We start from the raw sequence: 18,289 nt of genomic DNA on the forward strand, positions 1-18,289 counted from the left end.
CGCAGCTGCAGTCGATGTATAAAACCCAGCACGCGCTCGCCTCGCTTACACTCCTTACGCAGGCTCGGTCCTCAAGTCCATTCGTTCTCTCTTCATACATTCGTTCAACCAGCCTCCTGGCGCGCGTCACGATGCGCGCCCTTTTCTTCCTGCTCATCGCTCGTTATAGCGCGCGCGCCCTGCCCGCAACCCAAGCCAGCTCACTGCTCGCATGCACGCGCGATGCGCTCTTTACCTCCCTCTTCAGGGACGGCCGGCACTTTTGCGCCAGCGTCGTGAGCGACCGCTGCGGCAAGGGGAGCACGCCGACGCAGTTTGCGACGTACGACCCAGACGTGCTATACTCGCATGTAAGTCTGAGCATGGACATGTTCTGTCTGGGACAGGCTTGGTCAGAGCTGACGCTGGGGATAGTGCAGCTGCGTGCTGAGAGAGACTTGCAGGCCGAGGACGACGACGGTTTCGCTTGTGTCTGTGAATGCGACTGAGACGGTGCCCGTGTCGACTTCTGGGTTTTCTGGGACACAGTCGTCGGCGACGTTTACAAACACCGGGACGGGAGCTTCAAGAACGTCATCAACATGGCTGACGACGTCTTCGCATTCGGTATACCATACTGCAACGACTCCAACCAGCAACGGTTGGAACAGCACGTCCACTTCCTCTGCTCCTGCGACTTCCACAACGCCGTACGGAAACAGCACAAGTGCCACCTTTATCGGCACAGGGCCAGGAAGCAGCTCTGTAGAGTTGAAGCCAACTACTGTCCGTAACAACGCCACGAGGAGCTCCCGGGAAACGTCTGGCGTGCCCTCTGTCAGCTCTTCATCGACGTTCACAATCTCGTCGGTGTGGTTTCCGACCCGGAGCGGATTGCTGTCTACTGGAACTGGCTCGACCTGGACCAGCCGCACTACTGGGCGATGGAACACGACGTCTGCAGGGGGTGGCCACGGGAGCAGCGTTTTGACATTCTCGGGATCCATGACGAGCTCCGTTACACGGCCTTGGACTTCTGCAGCGAACGCGACGCAGACTTTGTCGACGTCACCAACACTGTCCAGCGTGTGGCTCTCCACCACGGCTGTAAGCGTACCTGGGAACCTGTCCATGTCGACCGTCCTTGCGACGAGGATACCTGCCAACAGAAGCACTGAGCTTCCCGGGACGCCTCTCCCAGCGTCTAGCGAGCTCATACCCAGTTCCTTTTCCTTCACCAGTACCTCGAGCAACACGTCCACCACACCAACGACGCCGGCCTTCATCACTCCGACAGGCACCGCTGTCCCCACAACCAGCTTCAACCCCAACGCCACGTTGACCTCTGTCCCGACGCTGCCCGCCGCCAACTTCACCCAAGTCACCCGCACCGGCGATCTGGTCAAGGAAACATGCTACCACCTGCCGCAAGACCCCCTGCACGGCCAAAGCCGCCGCGCAATGCTGCACAACGCGGACCTGAGGGAACACAACAAGTCGATTCCGTTTCCGTACGTAGAGTCGGTCGACTTTGCGGTCGACGGCGTCGATCCGCTGTTTGTGACGCTGCGCGATGCCGCCCAGGGGACGCACTACTTGGACGTCTCCAACAGGAGCTACGTCTCTCTCGTGGACTCCCTCGGCAATGCAGTTCTCCTGAACGGACAGGGAATTCACTTTTCGACAAACAGCTGTCGCTACGACGTGTCCCTGAAAGTGGACAGCCTGTACAAGCAGCTTGCCGCCCTGTCGGGGGAGGCGTGCTCCAAGGGCGGCCTGGTCGAGCGCATGCACGACTTGAAGTTTAACCAGACGCTGTATCTTCACGACCAGTGCGGCCACGCAGTCAAGCAATCCATCCGCAAGTACCCGCTGCTCAAAGTCGGCGACACAGAGTGCAACGACATTGCCGTCGACGAGTCTCTCGGGAAATGGGCCTTTGACTGCACGTTTCCCGGCTCAGACTCGGGCACGCTCCGCTGCCAGCGCGCCGTCCGCACCGGCATCTTCAAGTTCCTCTTCGTCGACCCCTTTGGCGGCGCGTGCCCGGACCTCTCCACCGTCATCACCACGCTCGAGGCCACGAGCCAGGACTTTCTCAACGCCGAGTCGCTGCGGGCGGAGCTCTACAACCAGGGCCTCACGGACGCGCAGCGGCGCGAGGTCGACCTGACGGTCATGTACTACGAGCAGCTGTGGGAGATTCTCAAGCAGGCGCTGTCGAAGAGCAGGGCGCGGCCGCCGGCGACGCTGAGCGCCGTGGAGCAGTACATTGCGACGTACGACGAGCTGCGCAACTTTGAGGAGGACGTCTGCGAGGACCTGCACGCGGCGGACCTGCCGCTCAAGATGAGCCTGCGCGCGGGCGTGTCGCTCGTCGACGCCGTGGCGAGGCTCAACTGGGCGCCCACGGAGCCCAAGGCGTACAACGTCACGGTGCAGGACCCGGACAGCGTGGCGTGCTGCGCCGGCGGGAGCAGGTCCAGCTACGAGGGGCACAATGGCACGTGTGCCTATCCGGATACTGCGTTGATTGCGGGCACGGGGTGCGTGTGTGGCGTGACGGCTTCAGGGGCGGCGCTGGCGTTTGAGTATACAGAGTGCGACAACTTTGTGAGCCGGTGCGAGACGGACGCCGATTGTGACGAGAATGGACACGGTGGATTTGCCTGCTTGGTGGGCAGCTGCTGCGGCGGAGGGGTGTGCGTTGATCCGTATGCGTGTGCGCAGGATGGCATCATGTTGGTGAAGCCGGGGCCGTGATGAGACTGCAGGGTAGGGGTGACGCCGTGATCCAACCAAGTGGTGGGCATAGAATACGAAGCAGAGCGGCGTCTTCTGATCCCTGGCAACCGCAAGTGTTTGACTGGCAAATGGCGTCTTGCATCCTACAAGGCTGACGTCTCTTGACCTGAGCCACGCCGTTAGGTCACGGGTGTTTCGCGTCGCCAAGTCACTCGGCATCACGACATCACGCCACGAAATATGGGACAGTAGTCGCGTCGACAAGGACGTAGTCCGGTTCATTGGATGTTTTGGATTCCCAATACCCAGCGTTCATCTAATCCATTTTGAATGCAGACGTAAACCCGACCAGACTCCATCCCAAATCATACCCGCTTAGGCCTTGGCAACAGTGGGAGTGATCTTCTTGCCGTCCTTGTTGTAGCGGACGCGAGGAGGGGGGGCGCGGTTGCGGCGGCCAACGCGCGAGCGGACACTGCAGGGTCACGGGTCAGTACACGTTTCGTTGGGACGTACCGCTTCGACGATCGAGATTGTAATATGGGAGTGTCTCCATAGTACGACCAAGGCTCATCCGAAGCACATACGCCGCGGGGGCGCAGTTGTCACACTCCCAGGGAGGACAACGTACCGGACAATCTTGCCGTGGATGGCGCAAGAGACGCAGTACTGCAGCTTCAGGTACATCTTGGGTACGGTGTACTCCGAGAAGACGGAGGCATCCGAGATGTCACCTGCAGACGGTTAGTGTCTGACGCTCGCTTCGTGTCGAAGTCGACGGTGGGAAAACGTACGAATGGCAGCAGACTCGACCATGTTGCGGATGGTGAAGCGCTTGATGGCCTTGTCCTTGGGCGTGCATCGCGAGCAGTTGCTGCAGCGGATGGGCTTGACGTGGCCGCGGCCCTTCTTGTTGCGGCCGCTGCGAACTGGGTCAGCAAATGTTGGACGACGTGCGTGTCCGCGGCGCCGCTCTGGTCGAGGCGATGAACGGCATCGTAGAGCAGCAACGTCGAGCGGCGCGGCGGACGGCGGGGAGGGGCGAGTCGTACTTGTTCTTTCTCTTCTTGACCATTTTGGCGGTGTCTGCTGTAGTCGTTAATACAAAGACACGGGTCGGACGAGGAGGGAAAAGAGAGAGGTCGAGTGCTCAAAATCCGAGGACACTCAAAAAGATGCACAGAGTGTGGAGCGGTGCGCCGGGCGCTCGTTGGCCGCCGTAGCGACGTTGCCCCACTGCACGGGAATTTCGCAGAGGGCAGGGCAGAGTCCGGCGGGAAACCCTAGGTCATGTGACGCCACCCGCCAGTCCCGCGTGCACGCCAGCGGAAATTTCTAAGGTCGGCGCCACTCCACCAGGCCAGAACCTCTCTCATCAACCGCAACATCTGAGGATTGCTTAGGACGGCAATAGGTCTATTGTCGAGGTATGTCTGAAAGATGTCGCATTCGTTTTGCCCTCTCGTGACGGGAGCATCGTCGATGCACCCGCCATGAGATTCCCTGCCTGCCTCTTGAGGCGGCGGTCGTTGTCTGCACTCCGGACGACGCCGGCGTCGCGGGATGGCTGCCCTCAAAATTTCTCCCACCAGCGTCTTTTGCCCCCTGCCTGACAGATCCTAACACGCATAGAACAGGCAAGATGCAGATTTTCGTCAAGACCCTCACGGGGAAGACGATCACCCTTGAGGTGGAGTCTTCCGACACCATCGACAACGTCAAGTCCAAGATCCAGGACAAGGAGGGCATCCCCCCGGACCAGCAGCGCCTCATCTTCGCCGGCAAGCAGCTCGAGGATGGCCGCACCCTGAGCGACTACAACATCCAGAAGGAGAGCACCCTCCACCTGGTGCTGCGCCTGCGTGGTGGTGGCAAGAAGCGCAAGAAGAAGGTCTACACCACGCCCAAGAAGATCAAGCACAAGCGGAAGAAGACCAAGCTGGCCGTCCTCAAGTACTACAAGGTCGACAAGGACGGCAACATTGAGCGTCTGCGCCGCGAGTGCCCCAGCGATACCGTGAGTTGTTGTCCCCGGACCTTGTGCCGAGCCATGCTAACCGAGTCAGTGCGGCGCCGGCGTCTTCATGGCCTCTATGCCCGACCGCCAGTACTGCGGCCGGTGCCACCTCACCTACGTCTTTGACAAGCAATAAGTGCACGACATGGGAATTCTGCTTTGGGATGGGCGGTGAAGGGCTGGGTACCATGGACTGCAACAAAAGGCGTTGATGTAGCATAGAGCACATCCGGCTTCTTCATAATGAATGCTTGACTGAGGCCACCTACCTGTTCCTTGCGTGACGTAAACCGTGCTCGGTGAAGTCGTTTGCCTAGTTTGTTGCCACTCCCGGTGTCTGTTGTTGGAGCATTTAATGGGCACCGGGTAGGCGAGCGCCACCGGACCATTGCACAGACAACTAGTTTCACCCCAGCCGCATGTCTTGCTCCAGGATCACCAAATCCTGCGAAGCTGCAGTGGAGGAAATTGTTCACGGCATGGTGCCTCTAGATTGTGCCCTGGGCCTCGCTGTGCGTGGAGCGACAACAGCAAGCTTTTTGCCAATCAACACCAGCCTGAAATGCACACTCCTCTCGAGCAAAGCACGCATCAGCGACCCAAAAAACGTCTGACCATCCCACCACAACCAAGTCTCGACTGGAGATGACGGGTAATCGTAACAAAACCCAAGAATTTCGAGAGTTGACACGACATCCTAGCAGCCATCCAGCGACTGGCGCTGACCAAGGACGGCCCCTGCGGCGAATATCGAGCAGCGCAAATCTTCCACAAAGACAGTTGGAGCATGATATACAACGGCGGGAAGCAGGATATCCAGGACCTGTTTACATGTTACGCCAGACGGCGAGAAATGTTTGGTTGGTTCGTTCTCACAGCTTCGCAGAGACTAATTGAGCAAAATCATCTTTCCCAATGCCACTGCCTATGCTACCAACGACCAAGTGTTTACCCACAGCAAAAGTGCCCACGCCATAACGCCTAATCACCGCGTCCGCCGCGCATCACAACACGCAACGACCGCTTCGCCTTCTCAGCGGATCGGGGTTTGGCCTTGGCCGACCCGACCCGCTTGCTCCGACCGCTGGATTCGCGGCGGGAGGGCGTCGCGGCGTGCTTCGCGGATGCCGTTCCAGCCTCCTCGCGGCCCTTGCCTCGCGGCTTCGGGGCACGCGCAGCCGGCTCCGACTTGGACTCCTTGACGCGAGGACGGGAACTCTACTCCTCGTCCGCGGCCTTGGACTTTCGCTTCTTCTTCTTCTTCTTCTCGGCATCGTCCTTGACGGGCGACGGCGCGGCCTCTTCCTCGTCCCTCTTGCGCTTCTTGTCCTTGGACTTTTCCTTCTTGTCCTTCTTTTCCTTCTTCTCCTTCTTGGCCTTTTTGGCGGATGACGGCTCAGGGGCGTCGGCCATTTCGTCGTCGCTGTCCTTGCCGACGGCATCGCCCAGGGACGCAATGGTGGCCTTCTACACGGGAGTTAGCAACCAAGTCTCGAACTTCGGAGGGAAACGTACCATGACGTCCGCATTCTTCAGCGGCTTCTTGCCGGTGGCGTAAAACTCGAGGCGGTCGTTGACCTGCTCCTTGAACGCCTCGCCGAAGCGGGTCGAGGGCTCCATGGAAAAGTTGTCGATGCGGCAGGCCATGCTGCACTTGTTGGCGACGTAGCGCGAGATGCGGCCCTTGTCGCGGGACGAGGCCTTGCCGATGAAGCTGCTGTGGTAGATGATGCCGTACTTGGGCGTGTTGCTCTTGCTCTTGAGGGCGCGGAACAGGGCCTTTTCGGCGCCCATGATCTGCAGCGTCGAGGCGGGCGCCTTTGCGAGGTTGTTGAGGGAGCCGGCCTGGGAGATGAGGCGGGCGCCGACGGTGGTGCCGATGAGGGCCTGCAGGTTGGGCGCGACAGAGTTCATCTTTTGCTGCAGGTAGTTGGACGTCTGGCCGCGGTTCTCGGCCTGCTTGACCACGTTTTGCGTCAGGCCCAGCATGATTTGCATGTCCTCGTCCGAGACGTCGGTGCCCATGGACACCTTGGCGGCGTCGATGATGGCCTGCGCCTTGTTGCCGTCCTCGCCGACAATGGCGGCAATGTCGTGCAGCCGCTCGTCGGTCAGCGTCTTCTTGTTGCCGATGGCGAGCACCAGCTTGGCGTACGTCAGGTTGTCCGAGACAATCTTGACGAGCTCGGGGAAGTGCCAGCCGTACCACTCCCGGACGCGCATGAGGAACTGGTTGAGACTCTTATCCTGCGTGTCGATGATAGCGCTCGCCTGGATGATGTGGTTGTCGTTGCGGGTGGCGCTGAACTTGACCTTGGCGCGCGAGTAGGCGTGGGCCATGCCCAGGCACGCCTTTTCGATGTCGCCGGCGTTGAGGCCCTCGATGAGCTTCTCGGCGTGCAGGCGGATGCCGCGGATCACGTCGGCGACCACCTGGTTGGTGTCGCCCGTCTCGCACTCGAGCCCCGGGAACTCGGCCTTGATGGCGCCCGCCAGGTTCTTGTCGGTGACGCCCAGGACGACCTTGGACTTTTTGCCGCTCGTCTTGGGCAGGTTGAGCTCGAGGACGGACTTGAGAAAGTCGGTGCAGATGCCCTCGGAGACTTCGTTGATGTTGTTGATGGCCTCGGCTTGGCCGCTGTGGCAGGTCAGTACACGGCCGGCACATTGAATTTCAGGACCACTCACTCAAAGGGAGTAAAGTTGACCAGCTTGAGCATCTTGCCAAACTTGGCCAGGTCTGTGGCCGCCTCCTGGACCTCCTTCATCTTGAGGCCGACGGCGTCGGCCTGATGCACGACCTTGAAGACGGCATAGCCGACGGGCGCCTCGAAGAGGGCGTAGTCGATGTGCGACATGTTGATCTCGTTCCCAGGCCGTGGCGCGTCGTCGATTGGGCTGGTGGGATTGAGTGCGACAGTCGGTCGGTCGGTCGAGGCGAGGCGAGACGAGGCGTGGACGGAATTCTCACGATTGCCGGCCTCACTTTTTTCCACGGGCTCGAGATTTTTTTTTTCTTAGCGGGTAGCTTTGAGCTGCGTGCACGGACCAACCAATTGGCGAATCCTCTGCGCTGCGCGGCGAATGTGTGGGAGGTCACGTGCATTGTCGGTGGTGGGGTGCGCGACCCTGCGGCACCCTGCGGTGACATGCATTCCTGGCGGGGCCAGCGAGCACTCGCAGACCTCGCATCGAGGACGACGCAGCGTCTCATACGACAAGCTGTCACGCCCATGCCTTGCAGGAGCGCCATACCAGCTCAGTCGAAGACAAAGTCACGCAAAGACAAATCCACTCAGAGGCACAGTCACGCCGAGTCGCATTCATCAGACATGGCCGTGATCGGCGCAGAGCGGCGCCCGCGCACAATCAGACCCAGAGGGATTTGAAGCACGTACTTGGACACGCGGTGCTATCATTGATGGAAAAGTATTCATGTCAATGCTGCTATGGCTTGCTTTTGAGTTGGCCTCGCGCCCGGCGACGGCCCATGCGCTCAGTTGTTAGGGAACCCGGCCCGCAGGTTGTCGTACTTGGTGTCCGGATACGTGATGCAGTTGTCCTGCTGGAGCAGCCCGTCCGGCCCCCCCAGGCACTGCACCGCCGTGCCGATGAGGCTGTCCCCCGCCGCCTTGTCCGCGCTGCTCTCCCACCACATGGCCCCGCCGAGCCCCTTGTCCTTGACAAAGTCGGCCTTGACCCTCGTCATCTGCGGCGTGTCGTAGCTGACGAGCGTCCGGCTCTGCGCGTTGTAGCAGTAGCTCGCCGCGGCCGCGTCGTCGTACGAGTCCTGCGCGCCCTCGAGCGGCAGCTTCTTGTAGTCGTACACGCCGCGCTCCCAGGTGCCGTCGCCGACGCCCTGGTACGGCTTGCCCGGGCCGTCGGTGTTTTCAAACGCGCGCCCGTACAGCGGCATGCCGAGGACAATCTTGTTGGCAGCGACGCCGCGGCCGGTGTAAAAGTCGACGGCGGCGGCGGTCGAGAACGGCGTGCTGCTGGGGTTGCTCGGGTTGGGGTACAGGTTCGCCTGGTGGCCGCTGACCTGGTCCCACGAGCCGGCGTAGTCGTAGGCCATGAGGTTCCAAAAGTCGAGGTGCTGGTCCATGCCGGGCACGTCGAGCCGCTCGTAGTTTTGCGGGCCCGCGGGACAGGCGACGGTGAGCTCGAAGCGGGTGTCGCCGCCCAGCTGTCCCGCGTAGGCGTCGAGCTCCCCGCGGACGGCGGCGAGCAGCTCGACAAAGTTGCGCGCCTCGTCGGCGTTTTGCGGGTACTCCCAGTCGATGTCGAGGCCGTCGAAGCCGAGGTTCTTGAGCAGCTCGAGGCTGGTCCTGGCGAAGGTGGCGCGGCCCTGGGCGGTGCTGGCGGGGTTCTTGAAGTTGGAGCTGTAGGTCCAGCCGCCAATGGAGAGGAGCACCTTGAGGTTGCGGTTGCGCCGCTTGAGCAGGTTGAGCTGCTTGAGGCACCCGTACAGGTTGGTGCCCGTGTCGTTCCACGAGTCGCCCTCCCAATGGATGTCGGTGTCGGCCCATCCGTCGGTCAAGTGGCTGCAGGTATGTGAGCAGGCGTGCATGCGAGTGGCTTAGGGCTGAGGGCTCTTACACCTCACCGCTGTCGGTGCGGACGTTGGCAAAGGCATAGAGAACGTGGGTGAGGTTCTCGAGGGGGAGGTCTTGGGGACGGTGCTTGCGAGCATAGATGGCCCTGAGGAGTCAGCGGGTATGTCCGCATGCAAGTGGCGAGGCGGCTTACCAGTTGACAAAGTAGGCGACCGATCGGTAGCCTTGGTCAGGTCCCCCGCCCATGATGCGAGTTTTGGTGTTGTCACGGAGAAGCAGAGACAACAGGAGAATGACAAGTGCCGCGATGCCGGCGAGCGAGCGGAAGCTGATGCTAGAGCGCTGAGGGGGTAGCCTAGGATGTGCGTGTCGTTGAGAATCCGTCTTGAACGAAGCCTGGAATAGATGCCCTGTCGTAACGAGGATGCTAGAACGACGGAGCCACGAGCTTTATATCCAGCGCAGGGCTCGAGGTGGCATACGGACCCGAGGGCTGAAAGTCTATTGAGGTGTCTCTTCAAACACAGGCCTCAGCCGAGTTTGAACTCGAGTTAAAGCAAGGGGCGCAGAGGATGTGACGATGAAAGGTTCAAGCGCGTGAGCTGTCCAGCGTCGTCATCCCGCTGGTAGTTTGGGTACGGGTGCCCACTGACAGGCCCCGAGCCCACAGGAGGCGGTGCAAGGAGGCGTTGATCGGCGAATGCGAATGCAGCATGCGGCGGGGTTTCCTACCCGAGCTTCCAGTCGTGCGCTGCCCGTTGTTGTGGCCATGGCGATGTGCCGTGACAAGTACTATTTTGGCGCATGCGACTCGGATCTCGCTTTGCGCAAGGTTGAGGCTTGAATTGGCATGCCGGGGACGGACTGATGCCAGCGACGTGACATTGCGCTTAATCGAACCTGAAAGCGTTGCTTGAAGAACCTCGCGGCAACTCCCGGCGTAGCACGATCCATGGATCTCCGTTGTGATGGAGCCTGCATCCGCTGAAGAGCCCAAGGTTTGGCTTTCAGGCACCGTTGGGCTGTGCAGCTAGTGCCAATTGCCCCTGCGGCCAGCGCCATCCGCGCCGTGACCTGTGATGCCCGTGTTGCATCAGCCAGATCCCTCTCGCGTCCAATGTCAATGCTGCTCCTAAACAATGTCACTGCCGCCTCCTCACTCGACAAGCCTCGAAACCTTGAGCCGAGGTGGTGTTTTCTGCAATTGATCTCCGTGGACTCGCACGTACTTCCGGGCTGAAGGCATGGTGCTACAACTTCTACATGCTCCTAGGCCCTGGCGACGGCTATACCGGCCCCTACCAGCTAATACACAAAGACAAAGTCTTCATTCTCCAAGTCGGTCGCGTCCGCAAACGCCTTGGTCCCCCTGCCGCTTTTTTGCCTGACGTGCCCGTTTTCGCCCATCTCGGCCAGCCCGCCCCCCAAAGCGTTTGACGGACGCCCGTCGCCCTGACGCATGGCGCGCTCCAGGCCCTCCATCCGCTCCACCTCCTCGGCCGTCTCGAGGCTCAGGTCCGCAATGACTGCGCTCTTGCCTAGTGCGACCCTCCGCCGGCTGTGTCCGCGATTCAGCCACTGCAGGTGAAACGACGTGAGGCCGACCAGCACAATGACGGTGGCAAAGAGGGCGAGGTTGGCGCGGATACCCCTCGAGTACCCGGGCGCCTCGTCGGGGGTAAAGAGGAGCGGGCCGATGACATTGCCCGCCGACGAGCCGATAAAGACGAGCGCCGAGGTGGTCTTGCGCTTTGTATCGCCGGCCGTGTTTTGGGCAGACCACGAGTATATCAAGGGCGCTAGGCCGGTGAGCAGAAGCCGGGCGCGATGTGGCTGAAGACTTACTGATTCCCGTAAACGTGGAAAGGCAAAAGTACCCGGCCAGCAAGACGCCTCGGTGCGCCGCGTCGTGGGGGTAGTGCAGCAGAATCGACAGCCCAATCATGGGCGGCACGCAGAGCAACGCAATGACGGGCCCCTTGAGCTTCCACTTCATCGACACGTAGGCGCTCGTCGACACGGCAATGACGTGCGATATGCCCACGGGGACGTTGAACAGCATGGTGCGGAACGGGTCCGACACAAACGACTGGATGATGAGCGGGCCAAACGTCGAGATGCCGTTGGACGGCACCGATATGCAAAAGATCATGACGAACCACAGCCACGTCTTGACGTCGCGCAGCGCCTCGGAAAAGTGCGTGCGGCGCCACTCCCGCGACATGACGCCCATCTGGTTGTTGCGGAGGCGCTCGATCGCGAGCACCTTGTCGTCGTCGCTGAGGAACTTGGCCTCCGTGGGCGAGTCGGGCATCCAAAAGAACATGGCCCCCGCCACGGCGACGGTGATGACGCCAAAGAAGAGGAATATGATCTGCTGTGGTTAATGGATGACGATGCTTCGGCGATCACGTACGCACCTGGTACGGCCTCATGTGAGAGTCGATGCTCGCGAGCCCGTATGTCAAGAGGCTGCCAAACTGGGCTTGTCAGCACTCGTGTGGCGGCTGCGGTGCGACCAGACTTACGACCCAGGTAAGCCCATTCATGCAGTACCACGAGCCGATTCTCATTGTCTGCTCCCTGCGCGATCGATCAGCCCTGCGACATGTGACGGACCCGGACGGCTCACCTCCTGCGCCACCACATCTGCGTGATGGCGACGAAGCTCGGCCCAACGCTCGCCTCAAACGCCCCGAGGAAGAAGCGCGCGGCCATGAGCTGTGGAAAGTTGTGCGCCCACGTCATGCCCGTCAGCGTGAGGCCCCAGAGCAGGACCATGGCGCTCGTAAACTTGCCGATCGGCAGCTTGACGAGGGCGAGCGAGATGGGCAGCTGCATGACGAGCTGCGCGACGGAGACGATGCTGCCGAGCCACGAGAACTGGTCGCCCACGAGGTGCGTGTCGTCGATGAGGCCAAAGATGGACGCGTACGACAGCGTCGCCTTGTCGAGCGCCTGAAGAAAGTAGACGGCCAGCATGAGCGGGAGCAGCGCCATGTCAATCCGGCGGAGGATGCGGGCGTCGTCGGCGGGCGAGACGGTGATGTGCTCGTCCGGGGAGCGCCCCAGCTTGATGAGCATCATGGCCGCGGCATCGCGGTGCGTTTCCGACTCCATCGTGTCGCTGCTTTCGTGTGATGGTCTCGTGCCGTCGCCTCGGGTTCGCTCAGGTGCCTCGTCCTGCGTCAATGGCTGGTACGACGAGGAGGCGCCCCCGGACAGCGTCGCGAAGACGCCCTTGAGTCGAGACATGGCGGCGTCCATGGCTGTCAGTGTCAAGGTTTGGCTCTGCAGGTCGGTCCGCCGCCGTGTGGGCGTGGGAGCGTAACACGGCAGCGCGGTGAGGCTTTAGCCAGGCATCCGCGGGCGCTGATGGGGATCCGGAGGCAAGCTGCACATGTCCCAGCGTGGCCGCGGGTGTGAGGTGAGGTGAGGTGAGATGAGATTCGACGGCGCCCGGAGTCGCGAGTGACGTCGTGGCAGCGGCTCCCCTGGGCCTGGAGGCCTGAGTTGGGGGCGCCATGGATGCGCCAGCTCGACCAATATGGGTCCGCGGATTGGCTTTCGGGCAGATCCAGTGGATGTGGGCGCTGTGGCTCATGACTTTCTAGTGGCCTCCCCCTGTCCCCGCCATCCATCCATCTCCATCCCGTCCCGCCCCTCCAAAAGCCCTCCATCCACACCACACTGCGACTCTCTGTCGCGCATCAAGATGGGCATCAGTGCCCAGGTCGGAGATGGCCCCAAAGTGATGAACGAATTTACCTGGACCCCCACCGCAGTTTCTGCGATTGCGCGCTCATGTTGACCGTCGCTGCCATACCGCCTTGCTAGAATCGACACTTGCGGCCACGGGGCCATCATCACGTACGTACGAACTACGAAGTGGTCTCGCCTGCCCCCGTGGATTGTCAGCTTCTCGCTCTGGCGGTACATTGGCATGGCGAAATGGCGAGCGTGGCACAGTGTTCCCTCTGCTCGCAAGGACGCTATCGATTCGACAGTGTGCCATGTGGACTGAGTTTCTCTTGGATGGAGAGACATGTTTCTCAGCCATGTGGCATTGGCGAACGGTTCAGCATACCCCCATCTCGCGCGGCTTGACTTTCCTTGGCTTGAGAGGACATGTCCCATGCACAGGGTTGGACTCCGTGACAGGCGGCCTCCATGGCCATCGATGGGTGCACGCATCCCTACATGTGAACAGGCTGTGGCTAGGCGTCTGTGCAATTCGAGCCATATTTTCGCGGAGATTGGGTCTAGTACACCCAGTAACCCACGCTATATTCCTTTCCGAGGATACGTGGAGCACTAGATCCCAGTTTCTCCGTACAGACGCTCCAAGAGTGATTTCGGTCATTGTCTATGGAAGAGTAATGCTGTTCGCACAGACACAGCAACGACAGCAACGGCAGCAACGGCAGCAACGACAGCAACGACAGCAACGACAGCAACGACAGCAACGACAGCAACGACAGCAACGACAGCAACGACAGCAACGACAGCAACGACAGCAACGACAGCAACGACAGCAACGACAGCACCACGAATCTGCCCCGACACACTTGGCCCATGCTGCCTCAGCCATAAAGTGTACGGCGTGACGTTAACCTCTCCAGTGTATGAGCGTCACCTGCCATTACGGCGGGGCCCAGAGTTTCATGGTGCTGCGTGATCTATGCACCCATGTGATCTCGACTTGGTAGATGTTGGTCGTGGCGGCCGCAAGCAAGACGCATGTCGCCAGCAGTCCTCGTTGTCGCAGCGGAAACACCCTCGCATCATGTCAGCGTCATTCTCTTGGGTCCATCGGAAGACTGTATCAGACTCGGCCGGATCAGCAGGGCGCCAACTGAAGCCAGACGAGGACGGAGCCGAGGGAGCCGACCATCTTGGGTGACAAATCTTCGAGCAGGCTTCAGGTGGCAGTCTCCAACGCTTTGTAAACCTGACATTATTCGAGCCCAACATGATGAAAAGCGCCGTGCTGCAACGCTGGCTACAGTCTTCATTGGGCTGGCCAAACCGGCGGCCGCGAGGTCGTTTGTGAAATCTGAGCACAGACGGGCTGCCACTGGCCGGCCGTCCGCAGATCCCGGTGCGATCTCAGCGCAGAGATTGACGAGTTGCCCTGTCTGTTGCTTGCGCTCCTGCAAGGCGGCGATCACTCGTTCGTTCGGAGCCGAGCCCGTCTTAACCGTCCGGCGGCGTTCGGCACCGGCCATGTCGGATCAAAGGCTCGATCAGACGAAATCGTCAAACCTTATCCGCATCGACAAAGATCACCCAAGGTACATTGTACTCGAATCCAGCAAGACTCAACATACTTCGTTCCTATGCTGACGTGATCTGGCAGTGGTGATTTGGGGGCCGTTGGTTACGGGCATGGACTGTGTCAAGCGACGACGCACGCCATGTCGGAATGCATGTCATGCTGTTAGCCGTCGTAGATGACTATTGTACGGCACTGGAACGGACCCTCTAACAAGGCCGAGTGAAGCACGGTAGAGTCCGCGGCTCAAAGCAAGTACCAACAGCGGCCCATGTCCGTGTTGGTCGCGCCCTGAAGGCACCGTCCCACGAGGACCTTGCCATCGGCGATAGAGCCGCTGCGGCCGATCAGAGACCCAGACAATCGAGCTGCGTGACTATTGACTGCGAGTCAACTGGAAATCTCAGTCTGCTGCATGTGGCGACAGCACTGTTGGTTGGCGAGCAAAGTGGTCGCCGTTTCACCGCGAAGTTGTCTCGGTACACAAAGTTGCACATAGGACGGAACCAACAATGCGAACAGGCCCTCACATGGTGCCTGCCGAGCAGCCAACCGCCGCACACGGACCAGCTGCGCCATCGCATCACGGAGGCTTGATCTGGCCTGCTATTCACGGACCGGACCGCTCGGATTAGATCAAAACGGCCTGGTCGCGCGTGCCCTCAAAGTCGGCCACATCTGCTTGCGGTCGCTGATTCACTCTGCCTCGTGGTAATTGCAGCGAAGCGAGGTCAGACCCGCGGGGACCGGGGTCGGAGACAATGGGGCGGCGACGCAGGCGGCTGGCCGACCATGCCATCGTATTTCCGGGCGCCATGTCGCAAGCCTGCAGAACAGTGATTCCGTGATGGGGCACAAGATGCGGGCGCTTCAGGGTCCGAACATGGCCCTGCGATCTACGGAGGCGCACAGACCAAGGGTTGGCTTGGTTCGCAAGAAATGTCTGCTCTCTCGGCGGGCTCTCAGTTTGTGCGGTGCAGGACACATGAGGCTGCTGCCGATGGACAATCAATGGCGCACGCTGAGCTGAGGACAGATACGGGATCTCGTTGACAGCGGAGCGAGGCGTGTCGTCGTATGCTATTTGCAGGTGGTCTGTAGACCAAGTTAGTCTGTGATGGGATGCAACCGAAAGCGAGCCGCATTCGCAAGCTGACCGAAAAGGCTAGTTGGTTGGGAGTCTTGGGACTGTTCGGAGCACACTGACGTGACCTAGACTCGTGGCGCCGTTGCCTCTTCACTGGAGCTCGCATCAGCTCAAATCACAGCGCCAGCCGACGAGCCGAGAGGCCGACGCCGACTGACAACCAGCCCAGCAGCTCGGTGTTGCCGCAGAGAGAAAGGCCGGCCCGTATTGTATGTGGCTATGTGCTCAGCACACGACCGCACGCCACGGGCGGGCGACTCGGCGCGGACGAAGCCTCGAGGAGCAGTGGCCGGACGGCGGCCCGGGCGACGCGTGCCCCAGGACGACGTGACAGTCTGCAAGGCCACGTCCCGGGCTCCAACCTCTATCCGTCGCGCACAAGCCCCACGATGCGGCATATCACACGCGGCCGTTGGGGGGAGGGAGGCCAGGCAGACAGACGGCGGAGACGGACCCTCCCGACCACGGCCTGGGCGGTGGTTCACAGCCGGGGGCAAAACTGACTGACTTCGGAACGTGCCTGCTCCGGTTTGGCTCGGTGATGCAGCCTCGCAGGTGCCATCGGCTCGTGGCACCACGGCCGAGGACGGGTGCGACGGAGGACATGTCCTGACGGCATCCGTTGAAAACGTCGGATCTTCCCCACTGTCCGTTGGCTTCTTGCTCACGAAGCGTCGTCTGCAACCATGGCCGGAACAACAAGACTCTTTGGGAGCGAGGCTCTGCCTTGCCTCCTGCCATACGTGCTGGGGTCATGGATCATCGTCGCGCTGTTGGCGGTGCTGTACCGTGCGGCGCTGCCAAAGCCTCTACCTGGCATCCCGTACAACCAAGAGTCGGTAGGGCGCATCTTTGGCGACCTCAAGGACATGCGCAAGGCGAAATACCGGCGTCAGTGGATCTGGAGCCAGCCGCGACAACACGGCGCGCCCCTTTCGCAAGCCTTTTTGTTTCCGTTTAGGAGGCCGACCGTCATCGTGTCGGATTACCGCATCGCCGTTGACATTTGCTCGCGCAGAATCAAGGAGTTTGACCGCGGCACAAGAAACAGGGAGTGCGTGGGCGTCACGGCGCCCAACTTTCACTTTACCATGGAGTCGCGGGACCCGCGGTTTCGGATGCACCGCGAGATCTTGCGGGACCTCATGTCGCCGTGGTTCTTGAACGAGGTTGGTCTAGTCGGAATGTGTATCGATGACTATGCTAAACATCGCAGGTCGCTGCACCACGGGTCTACGACAAGGCAGCTCTCCTCGTCGACCTTTGGCGAACAAAACAGAGCAAGGCGCATGACCGCCCGTTTGCTGCCGGCCACGACCTATACCTGGCAACCCTGGACATGATTTCGAGCGTCGCCTTTGGCATGGAAGAGTCCAAATCCGCGCTCAAGGGCGAGCTCTACGCCGCGCGCAGCTTCAACCCGAGCGCATTCGAGGTCGAGACCGAGCCCGTCTGCTTCCCGCCGGCGCCCGAGGACCCGGAGATGGAGGCCCTGATGGACATTCCGGACATGATTGCCGTCGCGCAGTCGAGCCCGTTTCCGGCGCTGGCGCAGTGGCTGGCGCTGCTCAAGCCAAAGCATGCGCGTGCGCACTGGCATAGGCGGGCCTTGCTGAAGAGGCAGACGGAACGGTGTCTTTATAACCTTGCGCTGCTGGGAGACAAGAATGCGCCGGATAGCGCGCTGCACCAGCTGCTCTGGAGGGAAAAGATGGCTGCGAGTCGGGCCGGCAGACGGCCGGATTTCTACTCGCCAGCTATCCGCGACGAGGTAGGCCCCTTTGCTCGAGTGTACGGGAGATGCTGATGCGTGCGCAGGTCCTGGGATATCTCCTTGGTGGCCACGACACGACCGCCACGCTCCTCGCGTGGTGGACAAAGTACATGATGCGATATCAAGACGTGCAAGCCCGCCTCCGTCAGGCCCTGAGGGAGGCTCACCCGAATGCCTCGCTCGAGGGCCGCCCCCCGACCATGTCCGAAATCTCATCCGCCTCGGTTCCGTACCTCGATGCCGTGCTGGAGGAGACGCTGCGCTGCGCCTCGGTCGCGACGCTGATTGTGCGCAAGGCGACGTGCGACACTGAGATTCACGGCTACCACATCCCCAAGGGCACGGACGTGGTCATTCCCCTGACGGGGCCGTCGCTGACCGAGCCGGCGCTTGAAGTCTCACACTCGTCGCGAGAAAAAGCCGAAGGGAGCGCCATGGACAGAGTTTCTGCGTGGTCGGACGATGACATTGAGCAGTACAAGCCGGAGCGGTGGCTGCGAACCGAGACGGATGCCCTCGGCCAGACAGTCGTCGTGTTCGATGCACAAGCCGGGCCGAACCTCGCCTTTTCAACTGGACCGAGGCAGTGCTTTGGCAAGAAGCAGGCGCTTCTGCAGATCAAGACGACGGTGTCGCTGCTGCTGTGGGAGTTTCAGTTTGAGCCCGTCGAGGGATCACTGGGTGGCTGGGAGATTCAAGAGAGACTGGTCAACCTGCCCAAGCACTGCTACGTCAAGCTGAGCAAGGCGTAGGGCTTGGCTGAGCAGTCGGAGTTACGCTTGATGAGACAACGCAT

At 60.8% G+C, this 18,289-nt stretch overlaps 7 protein-coding genes across 7 annotated transcripts; 3 read left to right on the plus strand and 4 right to left on the minus strand.

Moving 5' to 3' along the window:
* Positions 1–131: 131 nt before the first annotated feature.
* On the plus strand, positions 132–2,742 carry PLICBS_005472 (uncharacterized protein; the record flags this gene model as incomplete). The annotated part of the gene is made up of 5 exons (XM_065600725.1): positions 132–350; positions 420–459; positions 529–689; positions 822–1,086; positions 1,181–2,742. 5 exons carry the CDS (start codon positions 132–134, stop codon positions 2,740–2,742), a joined length of 2,247 nt encoding a protein of 748 aa, XP_065456797.1.
* A 357-nt stretch (positions 2,743–3,099) lies between these two features.
* Positions 3,100–3,799, minus strand: PLICBS_005473 (40S ribosomal protein eS26; the record flags this gene model as incomplete). The annotated part of the gene is made up of 4 exons (XM_018319152.1): positions 3,100–3,199; positions 3,356–3,458; positions 3,519–3,646; positions 3,777–3,799. The coding sequence occupies 4 exons, from the start codon at positions 3,797–3,799 to the stop codon at positions 3,100–3,102; spliced, it is 354 nt and encodes a 117-aa protein (XP_018181626.1).
* A 2,160-nt stretch (positions 3,800–5,959) lies between these two features.
* PLICBS_005474 (snoRNP complex protein nop56) lies at positions 5,960–7,599 on the minus strand (the record flags this gene model as incomplete). Its single annotated transcript, XM_018319154.2, has 3 exons — positions 5,960–6,208; positions 6,257–7,379; positions 7,430–7,599. The coding sequence occupies 3 exons, from the start codon at positions 7,597–7,599 to the stop codon at positions 5,960–5,962; spliced, it is 1,542 nt and encodes a 513-aa protein (XP_018181628.1).
* Positions 7,600–8,237: 638 nt separating this feature from the next.
* PLICBS_005475 (endochitinase B1) lies at positions 8,238–9,543 on the minus strand (the record flags this gene model as incomplete). The annotated part of the gene is made up of 3 exons (XM_018319155.2): positions 8,238–9,285; positions 9,341–9,442; positions 9,491–9,543. The coding sequence occupies 3 exons, from the start codon at positions 9,541–9,543 to the stop codon at positions 8,238–8,240; spliced, it is 1,203 nt and encodes a 400-aa protein (XP_018181629.2).
* Positions 9,544–10,602: 1,059 nt separating this feature from the next.
* PLICBS_005476 (uncharacterized protein) lies at positions 10,603–12,564 on the minus strand (the record flags this gene model as incomplete). Its single annotated transcript, XM_018319156.2, has 5 exons — positions 10,603–11,096; positions 11,143–11,671; positions 11,718–11,777; positions 11,826–11,880; positions 11,930–12,564. The coding sequence occupies 5 exons, from the start codon at positions 12,562–12,564 to the stop codon at positions 10,603–10,605; spliced, it is 1,773 nt and encodes a 590-aa protein (XP_018181630.2).
* Positions 12,565–13,467: 903 nt separating this feature from the next.
* Positions 13,468–13,890, plus strand: PLICBS_005477 (uncharacterized protein; the record flags this gene model as incomplete). The annotated part of the gene is made up of 2 exons (XM_065600726.1): positions 13,468–13,481; positions 13,692–13,890. 2 exons carry the CDS (start codon positions 13,468–13,470, stop codon positions 13,888–13,890), a joined length of 213 nt encoding a protein of 70 aa, XP_065456798.1.
* Positions 13,891–16,405: 2,515 nt separating this feature from the next.
* On the plus strand, positions 16,406–18,245 carry PLICBS_005478 (uncharacterized protein; the record flags this gene model as incomplete). The annotated part of the gene is made up of 3 exons (XM_018319159.2): positions 16,406–16,888; positions 16,936–17,490; positions 17,538–18,245. The coding sequence occupies 3 exons, from the start codon at positions 16,406–16,408 to the stop codon at positions 18,243–18,245; spliced, it is 1,746 nt and encodes a 581-aa protein (XP_018181633.2).
* Positions 18,246–18,289: the final 44 nt, after the last annotated feature.

The sequence above is a fragment of the Purpureocillium lilacinum genome (genome assembly GCF_023168085.1).
Source record: "Purpureocillium lilacinum CBS 284.36 DNA, scaffold_4, whole genome shotgun sequence".
Classification (NCBI taxonomy): domain Eukaryota; kingdom Fungi; phylum Ascomycota; class Sordariomycetes; order Hypocreales; family Ophiocordycipitaceae; genus Purpureocillium; species Purpureocillium lilacinum.